The sequence below is a fragment of the Clarias gariepinus genome, chromosome 6 (genome assembly GCF_024256425.1).
Source record: "Clarias gariepinus isolate MV-2021 ecotype Netherlands chromosome 6, CGAR_prim_01v2, whole genome shotgun sequence".
Taxonomy (NCBI): domain Eukaryota; kingdom Metazoa; phylum Chordata; class Actinopteri; order Siluriformes; family Clariidae; genus Clarias; species Clarias gariepinus.
Window position 1 is genome coordinate 32,311,815 of NC_071105.1, and position 20,286 is coordinate 32,332,100.

Below are 20,286 nucleotides of genomic sequence, written 5' to 3' on the forward strand. Positions count from 1 at the left end.
GTGTCCACGGCACGGGGGGAGGGGGGAATCGAACGGGTTCTGTACTATTAACCAGTCACGGCGCGGAAAACGGGATACTACAGGCCAATCACAGAGAGGGGGCGGGGTTTTTTGGAATTAGCACCGTGCCCTGAGGTACTTTTATTGATACAGCAGATTTACTTAGTTCATTAAACAGAAGTGCAAAAATCACAAATACATACATTTCTGTGTTTATTTGTAGATAATTATGTGGGTCTTAGTTTACCTTACGTGATATTTCATAATAACATGACAAAAGCTTTTAAGGGTCTTTTAAAGCAACATTTTATGCAGCATTAAGCAAGCATATCAAGAGAATCAATATGATCTTCAGTAATTAAATTTAAAGTTGACATTTTTTTTGTTTACACCTTAAATGCTTGATCTACTTGTGCACATTTTAAAAAGTATAAAAGTGTTTTTCACTTTTTCCCCCTCTTTTTTCTTTGCATACAAAAAAAACCCAGATCTTTTTCGCTTCATTTCATAAGCTTCATGTCTATCCTTGTAGTACATATGGACATGAGGCTTATAAAAAGAAGTTAAAAAAAATTTTATTTTTTATTTTTTAGCAGACCTACTTTACTGTTCATTAGTTTAGAAACCATTTCTTAGACATGTAAGGCTGGCAATAAAAAAATATAATAAAAATATTGTTGAAAAGAAAAAACTTCTTGCAATGTGCCCCGTCATACTAAAGCGAACAACCCAAATAACCAAAACTAGCACAATATATCTAGCACTGGAATCAATAAACACATCATTAATATTTTGGTATCAACATATTTAATATGGAGGAGCTTTTCTTTAATAACAGATTAAACACTGATCAGTGTCAAAGTAATAAACTATAATACAATACCATTATGGCTCAACAAGTCCGTGAAATACAAAACGTCTGGTAAGTAGCGGATCAGACTTTCTCTGCAGTTGATATGTATGTAAGAATAAACTGCCTGATCTCGGAGATGTGCATAGTCTCTCTGACGGTAGTGTCTCGGTTGCGAACCAGCAGGAGCCCGTTCTCCAGAGTGTTCTCTCCAACCATCACTGTAAACAGCACGCCCATCTCGTCATACCTACAGTACACACAGCACCCAAGACGTATGACTGATGGCCAGGTTATCTGCAGTGGGGTAAGCGTAAATATGTTGTAAAGACACCGAAGGAGTTCTCACTTGGTGTGGAGTTTGTCCATGGAGGAAAGCGTGGTGTCCATGTATCCAGGCCATGCACTGATCCCTTCTTCTAGGAGTTCTTGAAGCAGACCTTCACACACCTTGGAGAAGATGATTGTTATCAAAATTACATATAAAAAAAAAAAGAGACAAAACATGTGATCCCTGATAAATGAACATCTTGTCATGATGTTAACTTAAAGCCAGCGTTATTGTCAGGGCTGGTGTTCTATAAAAGTTGTGTGATGTAAAGGAGACTTTAAGACAAAGCTAGATCAGGAAATCATACAGTAGTTGGTGACTTTGGGGGGAAACAAGATGTGAAGATATCAGGTGGGTCATTTTTAAGCCCCTTTGCATTAAGATAGGGAAAACTAGAGGAAATGAAATGTTAATATTCTCCACTTAAATTATCTAAACCAATTGTACGACTCCCATCTAGGTTCTCTTATGTTCAGGATTGTATATGGAGCATAAACAAAATGAAAATGCTGGCATTAACTACCTGTCTGAGCTCAGAGATGGATCCTTTGCCCATGTCCAGTGCCACTTTAACAGGAGCTAAAGCAGGATGTAGCTTCAACACCTGGAGAAATCAGAGAAAGATCTAAGCAGGGTTGCCTTGTTGATTCCCCCCATGCATGCATGTTCCATATGGCATGAAACAGGTTTTCAACATCTTTACATTTGCTTTTTACTTGAAGCTACAGCATGTACACTGTATCTCAGATGCTCATTTTTACACTGCTTGGGCAAAAATAATAATAATAATAAATTCCATTAAATAATAATGACAATGTGGTGACCAGTTTATGTGAGCAAATGATTCCTCCTGCTCCCAGAACCATTCTTTCAAAAATCAGGGAAGAAAAACTTTGATGTGATACCCTGCTCATTCAGTACATTCAGGTCAACAGCTGACTTAATTTTAGTTCCACAAGACATTGCTGGGCCTAGACCTGACCAATTAAAGCAAATCCAGATCACAATACTACCTCCAGAGGCTTGTACAATGGACACTATGTATGATGGGTATGTCAGGGAAATCGAGCGATGCCCCCAGTGGCGGCCGGCCCATAGGGGGCGCTGGGGCACCGCCCTCCCTGATAAGAGGGGCTAAAAATGTGAAATATATTTTTACAAATTAAGTTTTTAAATTCGGTTTACCCACCAGTATGTGCCTACATGCGATATGAATAACATATACAACATTTCCCACCTAGTGACATTCATTCACCAGTGAATTTCCACAGACAGACTTGTATCGTTTCTGTCATGGGGCGCTGAGAAAAAGCGCCCCTGAGTGCAGCCAAATAGCCCGTCATGTACTGTTGCTAGGGTAAGTTAATAAATATGCGGCCAATCAGTTTCTCAGAATTTTATGGTCTTGGGGCGCTGGAAATTCTGCCCCAAGCAGCAGAAAATACCGCGAGATTTAAGTTTTTTTTTCTTTTGAGGCACGGCCAATCAGAGAGAGGCGCGGTTAATCAGAGTAATGATGGCGAACTTAACGAGCGAAGAGCAGTTTCCACCAAATTCGGTGAGATCCTTATTAATATACCCGTTTTAGACTGTTGTGTTAAATTGCATTTTTAAAACTGTTTTTCTTTGTGTGAACCACTTTGAGATGCAACTTTGCTTGAAAGGTGATCCAGCTGATCATACCCTTTGATGTTGATTATTGTATTTGATACTCTCTTAAGCATGCATGGCGTATTATACAATGGAAATTTGTTTATTTACTTTATCTGTGAAACTGGTGATTTTGAGGAGGAGATTAAATCATTACTGTTAATTGTAATCATCGTCTGACTGTTGATTTTAATTCTTATATTGGACTAAGCAAAGAAATATTTTGTCACATCAGCCCCACCAGGAAAAATTTTCACCAGCCGCCACTGGATGCCCCCATTACTCTAGGAGAGGGTGAATCTGGACTCATGATCTTTTTCCATTGCTCCAAATCCAAGCTTTATGCTCCTTAGCAAATTCAAGCCTTTTTTAAATCCAATCCTGAGTTCCGTGTACTTACTTTCTCCATAAAACATAGCTACGATTTTTAATGTTGTTTTTTTTTACCATGCAACGTGAAGTGTTTAAGTGATCTCCATACATGATTTTTCTGACCACATTTCTTCCACAAAATTGACAGTTTAGCACAAATCCTTAATAGTTTTAATGATGTACTGAAGGGCTCTTAACCTAGTCAAATATTTTAAAATCCCCTTAGTTGTTTCCTTTGCCCAATAATTTCACCATTCTGACTTTTTTTTCTGTTCACTGGAAATAAGAAACGGTATTAATTATCAACAGGTTTAGCTTAATGCATGAACCTGGGCAGCGATCAAAGCTCTGGATTTCCCAATCAGAATTTTGTGTCCTTACGCAAGACCTTGAGCATCACTCAACTCCAAGTTACTAAATTTTAATGAAACAGTCAAGCCCAATATATAAATTAAAAATCTCTTGTGAAATGACATACTGTTCTCTGATGAAGTCTCTGCTTGCTGTCCACTTTCTCGATGTGCTGTAAAGAGTTAAAGAGGACAGCCAGGAGTCCTCTATCCACGTTTGCACTTAGAGAGATGACATGAGGCACAATGAGTTTCTTCCCATCTCTGCACTGTAAACAAAGAGAATAAGCTTGAGTTAGAACGATTGCAGGAAATGCCTGAGTAGGGCGCATTATCCTGCTGAAAGAAGCCACTACCATGGGGTCAACACTTGGTCTGAAACAATTTTAGGTCTGTGCCTATGCAGCCCCAGGTGCACTATGGGTTCCGACACCCTTCCTGAAACTTTTTCAGCAAATTGTGCTATAGAAGCTCTTCAGAGGGACTGACCAAAACAGGGTAGCCTTTAATTCTCTTTGATGCAGATTAACGAGCCTTGGACATCCGTGACTTGGCCTCCAGTTCACCAACTGTTCTTACTTGGACTATTTTGGAAGGAACGAAAAACTGCATACTAGGAACACCACAGAAGACCTTCCATTTTGAACTGATTCGTACTGTTTACTTTCTGCCTAATATATCCGAACTATCATCAGAAATCAGTGTTATTCACTTTACCTGTCAATGCTTTATTTTATTTTTAATTATTGTGAATTAAACAGTTATATAGCATATTTCAAGTTACATACAATAAAACAATATGTTTAAGCTATAAATTATACTCAGCTTTCATTAAACTGTTTCACAGTAAAGCAAAGAATGGGGGGAAAAAGAGGAGAACAAAGAAAACTATACTGTATACATCCAGGGTGAGAACATTTGTCCTAAATCAATTCCATATAGAATAGTACCCATCTTTTATTAATCATTTACAGCCACGAAATCAGGCCTTCTTTCTAATACGTATTCAACCTATTTCCTCCATTTTCTCAGGAATTCTTCTTTAAATTGACCAAAAAAGTGATCTTTTTCATCGTATAAATCTCTACAGTCACATCTATCCAATTATCTAAAGTTGGTTTCTCTTGGTTTAACCATTTACGTGTGAATGCTTTCTTGCTGGCTGCCAGAAGCACACCCATCAAGTATTTATCATGTGCTGTTACTATATCTGGATATATACAGCCAAAATACAGCAATTTACTTTCCAGAGGTATGTTTCTTCCAAAGATATGTTCAAGAGCATCTTGTATTTCTTTCCAGTATTCTTGAATATGTAGGCATTCCCAAAATATATGATAATGGTTTGCTTCATTACATCCACAATTTCGCCAACATTTTGGAGGAATATTACTGTATTTGGCCGTTTGTATTCTTTGAAATATATATCTTTCCATATCTTCCATATCTTAGCATGATAATGTGGGTTACACCAGTTCACCACGGTCTCAATTAGTGCTGCTATATAATAATCTTTTAGTGAGGGAAGAGCCCATCCTCCTTTATTCTTTGGCAATAGCAAAGTTTTAAAGCGCACTCTGGGCTTTTTTTCCTTGCCAAATGAATTGAGAAAACATTTCATCCCATTCTATGAATTGTTTTGCAGTTATTTCTACGGGTAAACATTGAAATATGTATAAAAATGTTGGTAATATGTTCATTTTAACTGCTTCAATCCTTGAGCTAAAGCTAAGAAAAGGAATAAAATTCCATCTAGTTAGATCTTCTCAAATTTTGTGTGTTAATGAATGAAAATTCTTTTTTTTATATTTTTTCTATGTCTTTTGTCAATTAAATACCCAAATATTTAAAAGATTTTGTACGCCATTTTAATGTAAATGTGTCTTTGATATTTGCAGGAGGAATATAGTTATATGAAATTACTTCTGTTTGTTCAATATTTAACTTATATCCAGAGTCCCGAGTTCTGAAATTGTCCCATGAGTTGAGGTAAAGATTTGGTTGGGTCTCCAAAATAAATCAGTATGTCATCTGCGTAACAGGCAATCTTGTGTACCGCTCCTTTTATATTAATACCTTGGAATCATTTTATCCTGTCTAATGCTTTGTACTAAGGGTTCAAATAGCTGAGGAGACCATGGGCACCCTTGCCTGGTTCCTCTCTCCAATGTAAATGGCTTTGATAAATATCCATTAAGTCTTATTTTTGCAGTCAGTCTATCATAAAGTGCCTGTATACTCCTAATTATAGTTTCATGAAAGCCAATATATAGCCTTATAGAGATGTCCAGCTAACTGAGTCAAAAGCTTTTTCAGCATCTAAACTTAGAATCATTGCTTTTAATTGGGGCCGGAGGTAGCTTAGTGGTTAAAAGGCATTAGACTACGGTTCGGAAGATCCGAGGTTCAAACCCCACAACCACCAAGTTGCCACTGTTGGGCTCTTGAGCAAGGCCCTTAACCCTCAACTGCTTAGATGTATAATGAGATAAAAATGTAAGTCGCTCTGGATAAGAGCGTCTGCCAAATGCCCTATTGTAAATTAGTTTTTCCTAATACGATTCATAACATGCAACGTGCGTCTAATATTATCTTGTGCTTGGCGCTGACAAATAAAGCCTGACTGGCCTTGGTTTATTAAATTGGGCATGAATTCCTCCATTCTTCTGGCCATAATCGATGTAAACAATCTATAATCAGCATTTAATACAGACAGAACCTGTCAATGCTTTAAATGTTATGGCTAAGCAGAGTTTAAGTATATGTCTCTGAGACCAGACATGGAAGTTTTAAAAAGTTGTTGAAAGATTCCCTGCCATTACAGCTCACTTTACATGTACATTGTTTTATCCATAAATAATTCAGAACTAATAAAATAAAAATGATCTCTAATTTTATTCCAGTGTCTTCTGATTGCATAAAGCAGGTAAAAATCTTCGGCAATAGATTACTAGCAGCAGTAATATTGCATACTTTGCTTTGATAAGAAAATCATTTAATCTCAACATGTATTCAGCAGGTGGATATAACACCGCCGCTCACCCGCAGGTCGGCTTGACTTCCCGTGTGGCTCCTGAGCAGCTCATCGTCGCTGAGCATCCACAGCGTTTCCAGCGTCTCTGTGCCCCAGGGGAACTTGTAGAGCACCTTGGCTCCACGGAGCGCGCCTTGTTTTAGCTCGTCATCACGAACGTCACGAACACTGAAGTCAGACGGGCCTAGAGCAAACTGTATGAAAGGCTTCTTAACAGCTTTAATCATAGAATATAAAGATTACTCAGTAATATACAAAATCCACACGCAATATATCAAATTCTGAAAACAAGGCTTGTTTCAATGTCCTGTATGCATGTTTACCTTTCTCCACCACTGCAGTCTCTGGCGTGTCCAATAGTCGAGCCACTGAGAGGACGTACGGTGGGAACAGAACCACACGAGTGATGCCTCGGTCACCTCTGAAGAGCTAGCACGCGGCAAAACCAAAGCAATCAGCTTGACATGACCGGATCTGTATTACTCAGATTCCCAACTTATTTACAGATTAACAGTGTTTGAATGAGGTTGAATCTTAAAAAGATGATCAGAAACAAAACCAAAAATCGTTCATTATGGTAGCTCTAGCAACCAATACCAGACTTCTATTAACTTTTAACACCTACTAAACAAAATAGACAAAAATAAACATAATATCAAGTACATCCAGAACAGCAGCAATAATAATAATATTTATAATAATAAAAATCTAAGTCGCCAACCTTTATTTTATTTAGATTATTTTACACAGAATGAATATTATATTTCTAAACACTATCATTAAGCATTTCCTGCTATTACATATAGCTGAGTAAAACTGCATAAGAGTATTATTTTTTTTAAGCAAATGACTGGCTCTTTAAATATTGCCTTTTCGTTTTTCGAGAGAACAATATTCTGTATTTAGCCATTTTTGATTGGTATTTCTGTGTTGGCCAGAGCATAAACGATCCAATGAGATCTTCCCCTCAATGTCCCCTCATACATTCTCCTGGGATGTGTACAGTGGTTAGTACCGTCCAAAAGTAGTCCAAGAAAGGATGACCGATGAGTCCGAGCCGCCCAAGTCTCACTAATCCACATACACATTATAACCGCATAAATAATCATTGACTATCTTTGATACCATTGATTAAAATTGACCTGCGCTCTGACAACTGCTTCCTAACTAGAATATGTGGAAAAATAATTTTACTGTGCTGTAAGGTACATGTGACAAATAATGCAAATCAAATCAAATTGAATTATTATTAGTTATCTATGCTAAGATGAGGGTCATATTAACACAAGCATCCAGGACTTTTATTACAAACCAAAGTTGATTGTGATACAAGTAAAAACCCTGAAACCTCACCAACCGATTGCATCCGAGTCATCGTGGTCCTCAGGCTGGTAACACAGACCAGTTTCAGCCAAACCAAACGGCAGCTTCCTGTTCATCAGCTCCAGGGACGGGACGCACTGCGCCAAAGCACCTGACCGAGCAAATGAGTTAAAGAATTCTTAAAGAGTTTAAAAAGATCATGATCTCCTACATCTGCGTGTCTCAGTGTATGGATCAATATCACAAACAATTACAATGATCAATGAGACAATTTTCAACTTCAGCATCATGGTTTCCTCTTTATGAGCTGGATATAATATAAAAATATACAGTACGCTGCGTGGCCAAAAAAAAAAAGTCGCACACACTACACTTTTATTCAGTCGCCTTCAGCACACAATGTGGTGTCCAGTTCATGTGTGAAAAGGAAACCTCACGCTTCCAGAACCACTCTTTCACAATTTGAGTCCTGGAATATGCCTGTGCGATCAGGGAAGAAAAACATAGTAGTACATTCAGGTCGTCAGCTGACTTTATTTTATTGCCACGTAACCTTGCTGAGTCTCGACCTGAGCAACTGAAGCAACCCGAGATCATAACCCTGCCTCCAGAGGCGTGTACAGTGGACACTATACAGGATGGTTGCTTCGCTTCACGCGCTTCCCTTCTTACCCTGATGCACCATCACTTTGGAATAGGCTCAATCTGGACCACATGACTTGTTTTTACCATTGCTCCTAAATCTAATCTTTATGCCCCTTAGCAAACTGAATAATTTTTCTGATTAGCCTTAGATTTCTTATGGTCACGCAGCTGTTTAGTCCCAATCCTGTGAGCTCTCATTACAGCTACAACTATTATTGAAAGCTCTATACTTTTCTTTACTATGCGACTTGACCAAGTGTTTAAGTGATCTCTATTTACGATTTCTCTACAGAATACATTTGATCCAGTTCAGCACTATCCTTCCAGGTTTTAATACGATGTTGAAGGCTTCTTAACAACAACTTTTTAACACAGTTTTAGATTTTGTGGACAAATATTTGTCCTCGAGCTGCTTCAGGAGATCATCGATATCATCAGGTGACAGTCTGATATTTGCTTAAGTGATGCTTCAACAAGCCTGCATAATGGGGATCTTTGGGATTGGTTCCGGTTCCTTTTCCCTCACCTTGAAAGAGACCGGTCCGAAAAGCTTGTCTCTGTCGAAGAACCTCACCCACCCTTTCACCCCTTCCTTTGAGAAGCTTCTCATCCCCTCCTGCACCCTTAGACTCTACTCCATGAAGAGTGCTGATCCCAAACACCTGGGGTCTTGATCTGACCACAGAACTCCACCACTGCTCCAGTATGTTCCTTTTGAGATCCACTCCTAAGGGTCCATAAGCACAGGCCTGGCCTCTGAGGAGAGACACAGCATGGTGCTGATCTGGAGGGATGAAGAAGCGTTGCTGTAACAGCTGCACCATCAGCCTGGCTGGATCCGATCCTCCTCCATCACAGCTCTCCCCGTAGTGTCTGTACACCTGCAGCAGCTCATGGACGGGGGAGAGGTTTACACTCGCGCGCCTGAAAACAGAAAGGCGTCTTCTGATACAGTAAGTGAGCATCCGCCAGTCTGATCCAACTGAGCTTTAATTTAATAATACAACAACACCTCAACAGGAACAGATTAGAAAGTCATCTTCAAACACGTGAAATGAAGGAAACTTTCCGGTATGTTTTTTTTTAAACTGATACTGCACGTGCATAATGCGACTTTAACGCGACCCGGAAATGTTACACAACTTCCGTATTAGAGACTTTTATTATTTATACGTGTAAACCTGCCGATTTTCTTGCGACTTATATGTAATAATTTGTGTCGGTTTTGACTGATAATTTACATAATAGACATACATGATCATATGGCATGTTAAGAGAGCAAAAACAAACAAAATGCCACCGTATTATTATTATTAATAATAATAATAATAATAACGCCTAAATGTTTTCAGGTATCCACCGCCACCTACCGGATATATTATGCCACTACAGTAACGGTTTAAGGTGGACCAGAAACTCCCTCTGGCCAAGAGTTTTTAATTGTTCCCGGCTAATGTTTATTATTATTATTATTATTATTATTATTATTTATATACGTTCTAGAACTACGATTTTTTGCTTCGTCTAGGAAGTAAATGTCGTCATCTACTGTATATATTATGCCTATACTGTAGCATTTTAAGGTGGACCAGATACCAGAAACTCCCTATGGCTAATTATTTTATGTTCCCAGTTAATGTTTATTATTATTATTATTATTATTATTATTATTATACGTTCGATACGTCTACGAGTTTTTGCTTCAAGTAAATGAACAAAATGACACCGTATTATTATTATTAATAATAATAACGCCTAAATGTTTTCAGGTATCCACCGCCACCTACCGGATATATTATGCCACTACAGTAACGGGTTAAGATGGACCAGAACCTCCCTATGGCCAAGAGTTTTTTTATGTTCCCGGCTAATGTTTATTATTATTATTATTATTATTATTATTTATATACGTTCTAGAACTACGATTTTTTTTAGCTTCTTCTAGGAAGTAAATGTCGTCATCTACTGTATATATTATGCCTATACAGTAGCATTTTAAGGTGGACCAGATACCAGAAACTCCCTGTGGCTAATTATTTTATGTTCCCAGTTAATGTTTATTATTATTATTATTATTATTATACGTTCGATACGTCTACAATTTTTTGCTTCAATTAAATGTAAACAAAATGACACCGTATTATTATTATTAAAAATAATAACGCCTAAATGTTTTCAGGTATCCACCGCCATCTACCGGATATATTATGCCACTACAGTAGCGTTTTAAGGTGGACTAGAGATCTCGAATTATGAATATGTGGCAAAGATAAAATTTAAAACATGTTTTGCGCTTTATTACCAGACGTAATTCTCCTATTCATCCCAGGCGGTTTGCTCCAGTTTCATCTGGTTGGTTGGATCTTCTATGTTGATATCGATGTTCCAACAGTGCTACAGATTATGGACGGGATTCAACTTTAGACTTTGACTTGAAAAAAAACATTCTTATTTATTTATCTATCCATCCATTCTGGTATTTTTCTTGAGATTACTGATTAGTTTCCTCCCAAACGGTCATATTCCCCTCAAACAAACTCTCCTGTAACACAGCTCTGGATTTTACTCCCTTTATTCTCCCCTCAGGTTTAATAAGAAGCCCAGGTTCTGAGAACAAAAAGTGTTCCTTGATGCTACCACCACCACCACATTTAAGGATAGTGTTACATGAGGTTTGCCCGGTCCCAAACCCATGATCGGCGGAAGGATTGTGTCAGGAAGGGCATCCAACAGAAAACCTGGGTCAAATTGTTGAGCGGACCAGATGGCCTACTGTGGCGACCCCTCAACAGGAGCATCAAAAATTCAGTCTCATATGTGGTTGGTCCGATGCTCTATTACGTATGAAATGTGAGCCAGGCTCAATTTCTCCGTGTGCATGGAGTTTGCATGTTCTCACCGTGCTTGGTGGGTTTCCTCCCACAGTCCAAAGACATGCAGATTAGGCTAAAAGGCGTCCCCAAATTGCCTGTGGCGTTTAAATAAGTGTGTGTATATGTGTGCCCTGCGATGGATTGGCACCCTGTCCAGGGTGTACCCTGCCTCGTGTCTCAAGTCTCCTGGGATAGGCTCCATGCCAGAATGTCCTCCCTTAATGCTGTACGTGTTTCAAGATTTACTACACCTGACAACATTTGTGCTAGTCATGTGAGCAAAGTGTAATACAAAAAAAAAAAAAGGGGGAACACATAAGTCCTTTGAAATTTTTCTCTTTATTTTGAGGATCCATGCATGGCCCTCAAATCAAACTTTGTAAACATATCACTGTGAACATACACCAAATCAAAAATATATACATTACCTAGTAAAAATAAATTACTGAGGAATGTAACAAAACAAGGACAAAGGATAGGGGTGAAGGAAGTGCCGCTGTTTCCTAGCAGCACCAAGATCACCTGGACTCAAAATCAATTGGGTGCACTAATAAGCAAGCCCCCAACCTCACTGTAAGCAAAATAAACAGTACAAATGATAATAGTAATAATATTAATCTTAAACACGCCTAACAGTTACTTCAGTATTTGTGTGCGTTTACGCGTATGCGTAGTCGGGTTCTAGGCTACTGGGGGAAAGCAGGGGGCATGGGGTAGGGAACCATGGGCTGTGGAGGCTGCTGCGGGGGTTGTGGAGGGTTAAAGGGGAATGGAGGGTGGTTCATTCCGTTCTGTGCTGGTGCCTGGTTCCCTTGGAATGGCTGGTTCTGGAAGTTCTGATTTCCAAAAGCACTCGGGTTTCCTCCGCTGTTGTAGCTGTTGCTACTGTAATTACTGCTACTACCGTTACTTTTGTTGTAGCTACTGCCTCCGCTGTAACTGCCGTTCTGTGCTTTGGGCCCGCTACCGTAACCCCTGTCACCGTCTCTATCTCTATAGCTACCAAAATCTCTCCTACCCCCACTGGAATAGCGGTCCCGACGGTCGTCCTTGTAGTTTCCCCGACTGCCTCGGGAACGACCTGGAGAGGGAAAAAAAGGACGATGCAGGATCCTTTATGAATTTTTCGAAAGGAGTCCTCCAAGCATAAATGCCTTTCAGTAAAGAATTTTCTTCACTTACATAATAATTAAATATTAATAAATCTATAAGCAAAATAATTGATTTTGTTTACCTCCTCGGTCCTCTGCCATCTGGAGCAGTTTGGGGTTGATGGCTTGGTTGGCCTCACGCAGGACCGAGATCAGGTCACTGGCCTGTTTCATGTTGTTGGGCGTAAAGAAGGTGTAGGCCGTGCCCGTTTTCTGACTGCGGGCCGTACGGCCGATTCGGTGAATATAGTCCTCAGAGGAGTTAGGGTAGTCATAATTGATGACAAATTTCACATCCTCCACATCTGTAAAGCGTTGCAGTGTGGCAAAAAAGGGAATGTGGCAGCATTTTTTTTTTTTTGCACACCACAGCCACCACACCGAAAAACACAAGTTAGCAAACACAGCAAAGAAATCAAGAAAATTACTGGATACTTAGCTGCGCTGGAAAAAACAAGGATGTGTTAAAGCACAAATCCTGGGATTAAAAAAAAAACTAAACATAACTGTCTCAGTGGGAACACTACCATGGGAAGAGAGAAAGGATGCACACTCCATTTGCTTTAATCCCAAAATTCCAAAAAAGAAAAAGTAAACAGAAAACAAACCTAAAAATCACCATCTACCTCCCTCCCGCTTTTTCTTTACCAAACCATGAGAATAAACGTCTTACCATTAAGGAGTATGCATTCACTAGTCCTTTCCCAATGCAGCCAACTCCCCACAAATTGTCAAGTGACATCCAGGTGCTTCTAACGCAGTAGGGCCACTATGCGCACTCTTGCCTCCTCGTGTGCCGACACACACAGGACCGTTCGTCTTGGCGTTTTTGCTTTATAGGTCCTTTTTTTTTTTTTATGTTCTTTCCCCCCCTCTCAGCACACTCATAAGAAGCTCGCTAATAAAGGCCACACTGCTGTCTTGCCCAGACCAAACAGACCGTGGCTAACGTGAGGGGACCCAAAAGAGCCAAAAGTACAAACACGAAGGGAGGAAAAACACTGTTGCTTAGTTGCTTCCTTCCTCCCCACTCTGTTTGAGGTTATTAATGAGCGACCGCAAAATCCCTCATCACAGTCTCGTCTAGGCAAGATGCTCCCAGAAGCTAGTGTTCACTTGAGAAAATGTCTCTCGTTGGCAGGTCTCGACATGACTTTTTGAAAAGAATGAAAAATGCAGGCGAGGGAGGAACTTCAATCGTGGAATTGGATTGTCATTGCTGTCGATTTGATCACTTTTTGAGGGTTTTTTTGTTTGTCGTTCTAAGATTTAAGCATTCTGCTCCTCTACAGGTGTCCCAGAGCCCCTTTACACATGTGCCAGTCTTACCAATTGAGATACAAGAAGTTGAAAAACTGCTCTCTCCATTCCATGAACACCAGCTCTTCGAGTTAGGAAGGAAAAATGACTAAACCTTTAATTATTGCTTGTAAGCATCCATGCATCGAGAAGGATCTTTCCAAATCTCAAACAAGTGCCTACTTGCCATACAACTCTTGCTCTTACAAACTGCATGCAAGGCGAAAAACAAACAGCATCAAGCTTTAATTCGTCGGAAGTTTGAGATAGAAAGATGGCTAGGTTACCAAAATGTGTTCGTTATAGATAATCCATGGACAGAGAACAGATGTGGATTATAAAAGCTAGGTTATCATAGCCAAGGCTTAGCCACACTGCCTTATTGAAGGTTACTGGCACACAGAGCTGAGCTCGGACTTTTTTTGCGTTTAATAAATTTCACCTCTCTAAGCGACTGGGTGGCCACCAGTCGCTCACTTCCACACTTCTCCTTCCCCCTCTGCCGGCCTTGGGACTTGTCATGCCTAGGCCCTGCCACAAAGACTGCACCTTTAGGTGAGAAAAACTCAGAATGCATAGAGAAGAAGTTAAAGAAAGCAAATATCACTTTCTTTAAAAGTGAAACAATTTTTTTTCCTTTGCCTTTTTTTTTTTTTGTCTAAAGAAAAAAATGAAGAGACGACACAAAGACAGGGCCATCTTCAGAATACTGACCTAATCCACGTGAGGCCACGTCGGTCGCGATGAGGATGCACGCTTTACCGTACTTGAATTCTATAAATAGGAAGAGGATGATTATTAGACGAAGGCTGATAACCATGTGCTGAGTGCTTTGAGTGACCTAGACGTGTCTTACCGTTCAGGACCCAGTCTCTCTCCTGCTGACTTTTATCTCCATGAATTCCCATGGCAGGCCATCTGGAATACAAAAGTACTCCTCACATAAGGCTTAATATTAAAGCAAATATTATTTATTTATGTCATGCTTATGATCTACACATCTCTCACAAATTTAGTCTAAACAAAAGCTCTTGATATCAAACTTTAAACACAATCATTTATTGGCAACTGCATTGTATATACCCTGATTAGCCATAACATTATGACCACCCACCTAATACTCAGAGGTAGGCGCCACCAAAACAGTAATGCACTGCGTGTTCTGACACTAATCTATGGGAACGAGCGTTAGCCTTTTCCACAATTTGAGCTACACAATAGAGTTATTTTAATCTACACTGGGATTCACTGGTTTTCCTTCCTTGGACTCATTTGTCTAGGTCCTGACCACTGCATACTCCAAAACTCCAAAACAGCAGCTCTTGTGAGACGTTCCCAGACAGCATTGGTCAGGACCTAATAAAAGTGGTCCAAAGAAGGAAAATTAGCGACAGGGACATGGGCGACCTAGCCTTACTGAGGATGGCCTGTGTAGTCTGATCCGATAGAAGAGCTTTTGTAGCTCAAACTGGTGAAAGGGTTCAATACAGGCTCCAAAGGAAAGCTGTCAGAGCACACACAGTTTGGTGGCAAAAAGGGCACCTACTCAAGTGTAAGTACTAAAGTGGGTGGTCAAAGTGTTATGTCTGATCAGTGGATATAATCGTGCTATTGATTTATTTATTTTTTGTTAAGGAATGCAGCAGAATCAGAGAAGACCTTAATAAATATTCTCTAAATAAGGATGTAATGACTCTTTTAAACAACCTGACTCTTTATTTCCTATTAATGAAGAAAAATATACTGATCTCTTAAACTGTTCAGTAACTGCCAAGGGTAAATTTGATCAAAAAAAAAAAAAAAAACATATGATACTCCACGATTAAAAGCAAGGAAACAAAATGAATGCACTTCCGATAAAAAGCCTGTTTTATCAGTAGATACAGGAACCACAGTTTGCTAACTTAAATCTGCTCTTACCCGTCTCTCCTCATCCTCCGCGTCAGTTCATCACACCGTCTTTTGGTCTCTACAAAGATGATGGTCTTATTCTCTTTCTCACTCATGATCTCCTCCAGCAAGCGGATTAGTCTGACGGGTGGGAAAACAATTACTCTGTAATGCAGTCTTTAACTAACGCAAAAGCATTTGTTCTATTATCAACATGCACATTAAAACTCACTTGTCATCCTTTTCTCCGTCGTTACAGACATCGACGATCTGCAGGATGTTGTGGTTGGCGCTGAGCTGTAGAGCTCCAATGTTGATCTGAACATACTCCTTGAGAAAATCTTCGGCCAGCTGACGGACCTCTTTGGGCCAAGTGGCGCTCCACATTAGAGTCTGCCTGTCAGGCTAAGGTTAACAACAACAACAAAAAAACCCCAGATCAAACAAAACTATTAAATAAAAAAAATAATAATCACATCAGCTGGGAGGTAAAAGCAGTCCACACTTACGCGGATCTGATCCACAATTTTGCGGATCTGTGGTTCGAAGCCCATGTCCAGCATGCGGTCAGCCTCGTCCAGCACCAGGTATGTGCAGCGCCGCAGGTTGGTCTTTCCTGCCTCTAGAAAGTCGATCAGACGACCAGGAGTGGCAATGCAGATCTCAACACCTGTTTGGAGTAGTAAAACAATTTCAAAAATATACGCACTTAAATACATCCTGAACTAACAAATAATGGACTGGCCATAATTAAACTAAATCAGCCTGCCTCACCTCTCTCAAGGTCACGGATCTGGGGTCCTTTGGGAGCTCCTCCGTAGATGCAGGTGGACTTTAGGCGAGAGGCTCGACCATACTCCGTGGCGACCTGCTGCACCTGCTGAGCCAGCTCACGAGTGGGGGCGAGAACCAGGCACTGGAAGAGGTCAGGGAACAAAGTTAAGTGTAGAACAACCTAGGCTAAACTGCTTATAACTGATGGGAGCAAACAATGTTGGGGGACGTTACTTTTTAAAGTAAATAATTACATTACAAAATAACTGTCTTTAAAAAGTAAACAGTTACAATACAGTGTTACCTTCTGATAAAAGTAACTAGTTAGAGTACCTTTCCTTTGCAAAAAATAAAAACTCCTTTGTGATTCCTCAAGCATCTTGTTTTAGTCAAGATCTTTATAATTATTCTACCATCCTCACTCAGTGAAGTTTGTCCCATAATTTGTTACCTACTAATACCCCTATATCACCTACGCGGTTTTACGCAATGGCCGTAAGTACGGTTCATCATGATTCACCGCAGGTTTTGGCGCCGTGATTAAGTTTCCATCTTTCCACGCATAGTCAAACCACATAGGTGAAATAGGGGTATAACAGCAGGAATAATAGAGTGGAGTCAGAATGCTCTGGATTCCAACTGGGTTCCTCTGGTCTAATGATTAGGTGGAACCCACAGTTTTGATAACTATAACTCCCTTTTCACATGAATAGCATTCATTTTAAAACATGACATGGAAGAACAAAACCGACATGTGACTGAAACATGGAAAACTTACAATAGGTCCGTCTCCATGTTCGAGGAACGGCTGGTGGTTGATGTGCACAATGGCTGGTAGCAGGTACTGTATAGACAAGAAAGCATTTTAAAAATATATATATATTGTTTTACTTCATGTGTCTACAATAATGACTGAAGGCATGTTTTTAGAGAGCAGAGTACATAATTTAGAAACTAGACTGGGTTGTCATGTGTGAGCATAGGAAAGTTCTAAATTTATCTTAAACCCAAAATTTAAGATATCAAGCAATTCCAGGACCTTAAACCTTTAAAATTGAACAAGAAAATATACGAGATGACTTACTGCCAGGGTTTTTCCAGAGCCGGTTTGGGCGATGCCAACCATGTCTTTTCCACTCAGCGCCAGGGGCCAGCCTTGAGCTTGGATAGGAGTGGGCTCAGTCCATGTCTGCTTCTTTATTACATCCATTACATAATCTGTATCATAAATATCATGTGTTGGAGATCTCACATTAACACTACAACTCCTCTAAGACAGAGGATCGCACTTTACAAAAATTAAGATGTTCTGCAATTAGCATAGTAACCCAAGATATTGTAATCAATAAAAGCTATAGAAAAAAAGAGAAAATATGTGGTAAATATTATGTGTTGAAAAAAATAATACTGTATACTTACTTGGGAAGGTGGCTTCATGGAATTTAATAATAGGCTTTGGGCAATCTCTGCCTTTGACTGTGACTTCTTTTGCCCTCCGGTACTGTTCTACCTCTTGCTGTTATTTTTTTTTTGAACAAGAAACAGATCGTAATTAGATTTGGCACAACATGGAAAAACACAATGAGTACACCATAGCACAACCGACTAACCATTGATCTCCGAGTGACTTCCGGGTGCTCCTTGTAGAAGTTTTTCTCAAATTTAGGAAGCTCGTCGAGGTTCCAGTGACGTTTCCGCAGTCTGTCACCGGGATTGCCGAATTTCGCAGACTGAGGAGGGCCACTGCGGCCTCCGCCGAATCGAGGAGCGCTGCTGCCATAACTGTCATATAGAAAAAGACCAATGGTAAGGTATGTTATCTTTAGCTGTCACAATTAGTCATGGTGTATGACCTGTTACCTGAAAAGTAATCTCAGTTTATTACCCTTTTTCTGACCGGATCTCAAATGGTTCTATGCAATGTTGCCTCCAATTTACACTAATGCTCAAAAGTTTGGGATCACTTTCTAACTCCGTGAGATGTATCTGCTACTCATGATCATATAAGCCAGTTTCATCATGGTGCTCGATGGGTTTTGCAATGCAGTTGACAATAATATTCTTGCAAGAATTATTCCAGAAAGGCTGATCTCAATGTCTTAAAATAACAACTGACTGTTGTTGTACAACAGTTACCTAATTCCATACGTGTTATTTCATAGTTTGTAAAATGTAGAAAACAGATTACTAAACAAAAAAATTCAGAAAAAATTTGCAAGTGATCTCAAACTTTTGAGCATTAGTCTAAAATTGCAACCGGATCCACATCATCCTCAATTTCTTCTGCATTTAAATACTCTTCAGCTGTGGTATTATTGCAAACTCATTACATTGTTGCCCTTCTGCCACTCCTTTCATGTTCCTAACTTTGTCATACATGACAGCTAACAATGACGGATGTCACGTGGGAGTCTTGGGTGGATATGGGGGGAGAGGGGTCATGTTAGGACACAGGTGTTGGACTTGAGCCAAATGACTAGATGTTATGTTGACATTCTAATGCAAAAGAAAAACGTTTTCTAGTTTGATTTTCTTTTCGTTCTGTGCACTTGAAAACGTTTAAATCACAAGAAAGGAACGAAAGACCACCGAATCACCATCATCATCATCACCATCATCATCATGACAACACTGACTGTCTAAAAACACTTCCGGCTCCCTGTGCAGGATGATGCATGAAGAGGGGGCTAACGGATTACTGTTATTTAAGTGTTTAAACGACATCCTTTTTGTAGTGGATTGGAACCAGGGGCTATTTTGATGCATCTCAATCCAGTGTCGAAAAAATATCCCCTAATTTGGCGCATTCCCTGCTGCCATTTTAATGCTGACCAGCGCGAGAACAAAGCCGACCCGAGCCGGCATTTTGAATCCACATTCACGGCTGTAATGCAAATGGCTTCCTCCTCAGTGTACAAGTGCACTTCAAAAATAAAGTACACCGGTCGCCTATGTAGTACCCTATATCTACTCAAATTAAACATTCAGGATTCGGATAGATTTTGGCCACATTTTGACCTCAAAAAAAAAAAAAAAAAACCCCGCCAACGAACGAACCCACCGAGTGCCTTAAGTATTTTCCTACTTGTAAATATTAATACTATATACTGAATATTTCAGTTACAACGTAAGATGGATTTTTTTTAAATGAACCACGCAACGCTAAATAATTAACAAGTTTAAAAAAAAAAAAACACTACCCAATTGTACAGACATGCATAGAGTTAAAGGTATTTGTACTATTATTGACTTGTTAATTACAAACATGTATGTTAGCAGATGCAGCACTGCTGGATTTCTTGCTGTAAAAATAAAAATTTAACATAAACTTACCCTCTATCTCGTCCGCGGTCTCTGTCTGAATATCCAGGCATGCCTAAACTTTAAATGAAAAAACAAAAATGAGATATTTCTACAGTAGAAAATATATTATTTAGCTCCTTCGACCGACTATAAAATGGCTTCTGTAAAATGCCGGCCGGTAGGGGGAAAACAGATCAGATGCTGTAGAAGAACATGCACATGCTGTATCACTCCGCTGCGCAGGGCAATACATTTAACCCTTAACTCGGTCACTCCTACTTATAAGGTATGTTTGGTTTAAAATGTAGAAATGTATAGGTTTTTTGTTTATATTATTAATTTTTTTGCATCAATACATACATTTAGGCGACACCGGGACTGTTTTTCCTCCTTTAAATGGACACCAGGTATGTATTCAAAATGTGTATCCAGGGAACTATT

At 39.6% G+C, this 20,286-nt stretch overlaps 2 protein-coding genes across 3 annotated transcripts; both read right to left on the bottom strand.

The window, feature by feature from the left end:
* Positions 1-118: 118 nt before the first annotated feature.
* On the bottom strand, positions 119-9,670 carry polg2 (polymerase (DNA directed), gamma 2, accessory subunit). 2 transcript variants are annotated; one of them, XM_053497613.1, is made up of 8 exons: positions 9,082-9,670; positions 7,941-8,061; positions 6,911-7,016; positions 6,596-6,781; positions 3,682-3,822; positions 1,705-1,785; positions 1,200-1,300; positions 119-1,100 (listed from the first exon to the last, which is right to left on the bottom strand). In XM_053497613.1, exons 1-8 carry the CDS (start codon positions 9,518-9,520, stop codon positions 935-937), a joined length of 1,341 nt encoding a protein of 446 aa, XP_053353588.1. In that variant the 5' UTR covers positions 9,521-9,670; the 3' UTR covers positions 119-934. The 2 variants fall into 2 exon arrangements, with proteins under 2 accessions (XP_053353588.1, XP_053353589.1); XM_053497614.1 differs by having other exon boundaries at positions 1,045-1,131.
* A 2,078-nt stretch (positions 9,671-11,748) lies between these two features.
* Positions 11,749-20,043, bottom strand: LOC128526582 (probable ATP-dependent RNA helicase DDX5). Its single transcript, XM_053498583.1, has 13 exons — positions 19,876-20,043; positions 18,153-18,324; positions 17,962-18,058; positions 17,627-17,760; positions 17,321-17,386; positions 16,543-16,684; positions 16,278-16,438; positions 16,001-16,173; positions 15,799-15,909; positions 14,735-14,796; positions 14,593-14,652; positions 12,663-12,884; positions 11,749-12,509 (listed from the first exon to the last, which is right to left on the bottom strand). The coding sequence occupies exons 1-13, from the start codon at positions 19,914-19,916 to the stop codon at positions 12,115-12,117; spliced, it is 1,836 nt and encodes a 611-aa protein (XP_053354558.1). The 5' UTR covers positions 19,917-20,043; the 3' UTR covers positions 11,749-12,114.
* Between the last annotated feature and the right edge of the window lie 243 nt (positions 20,044-20,286).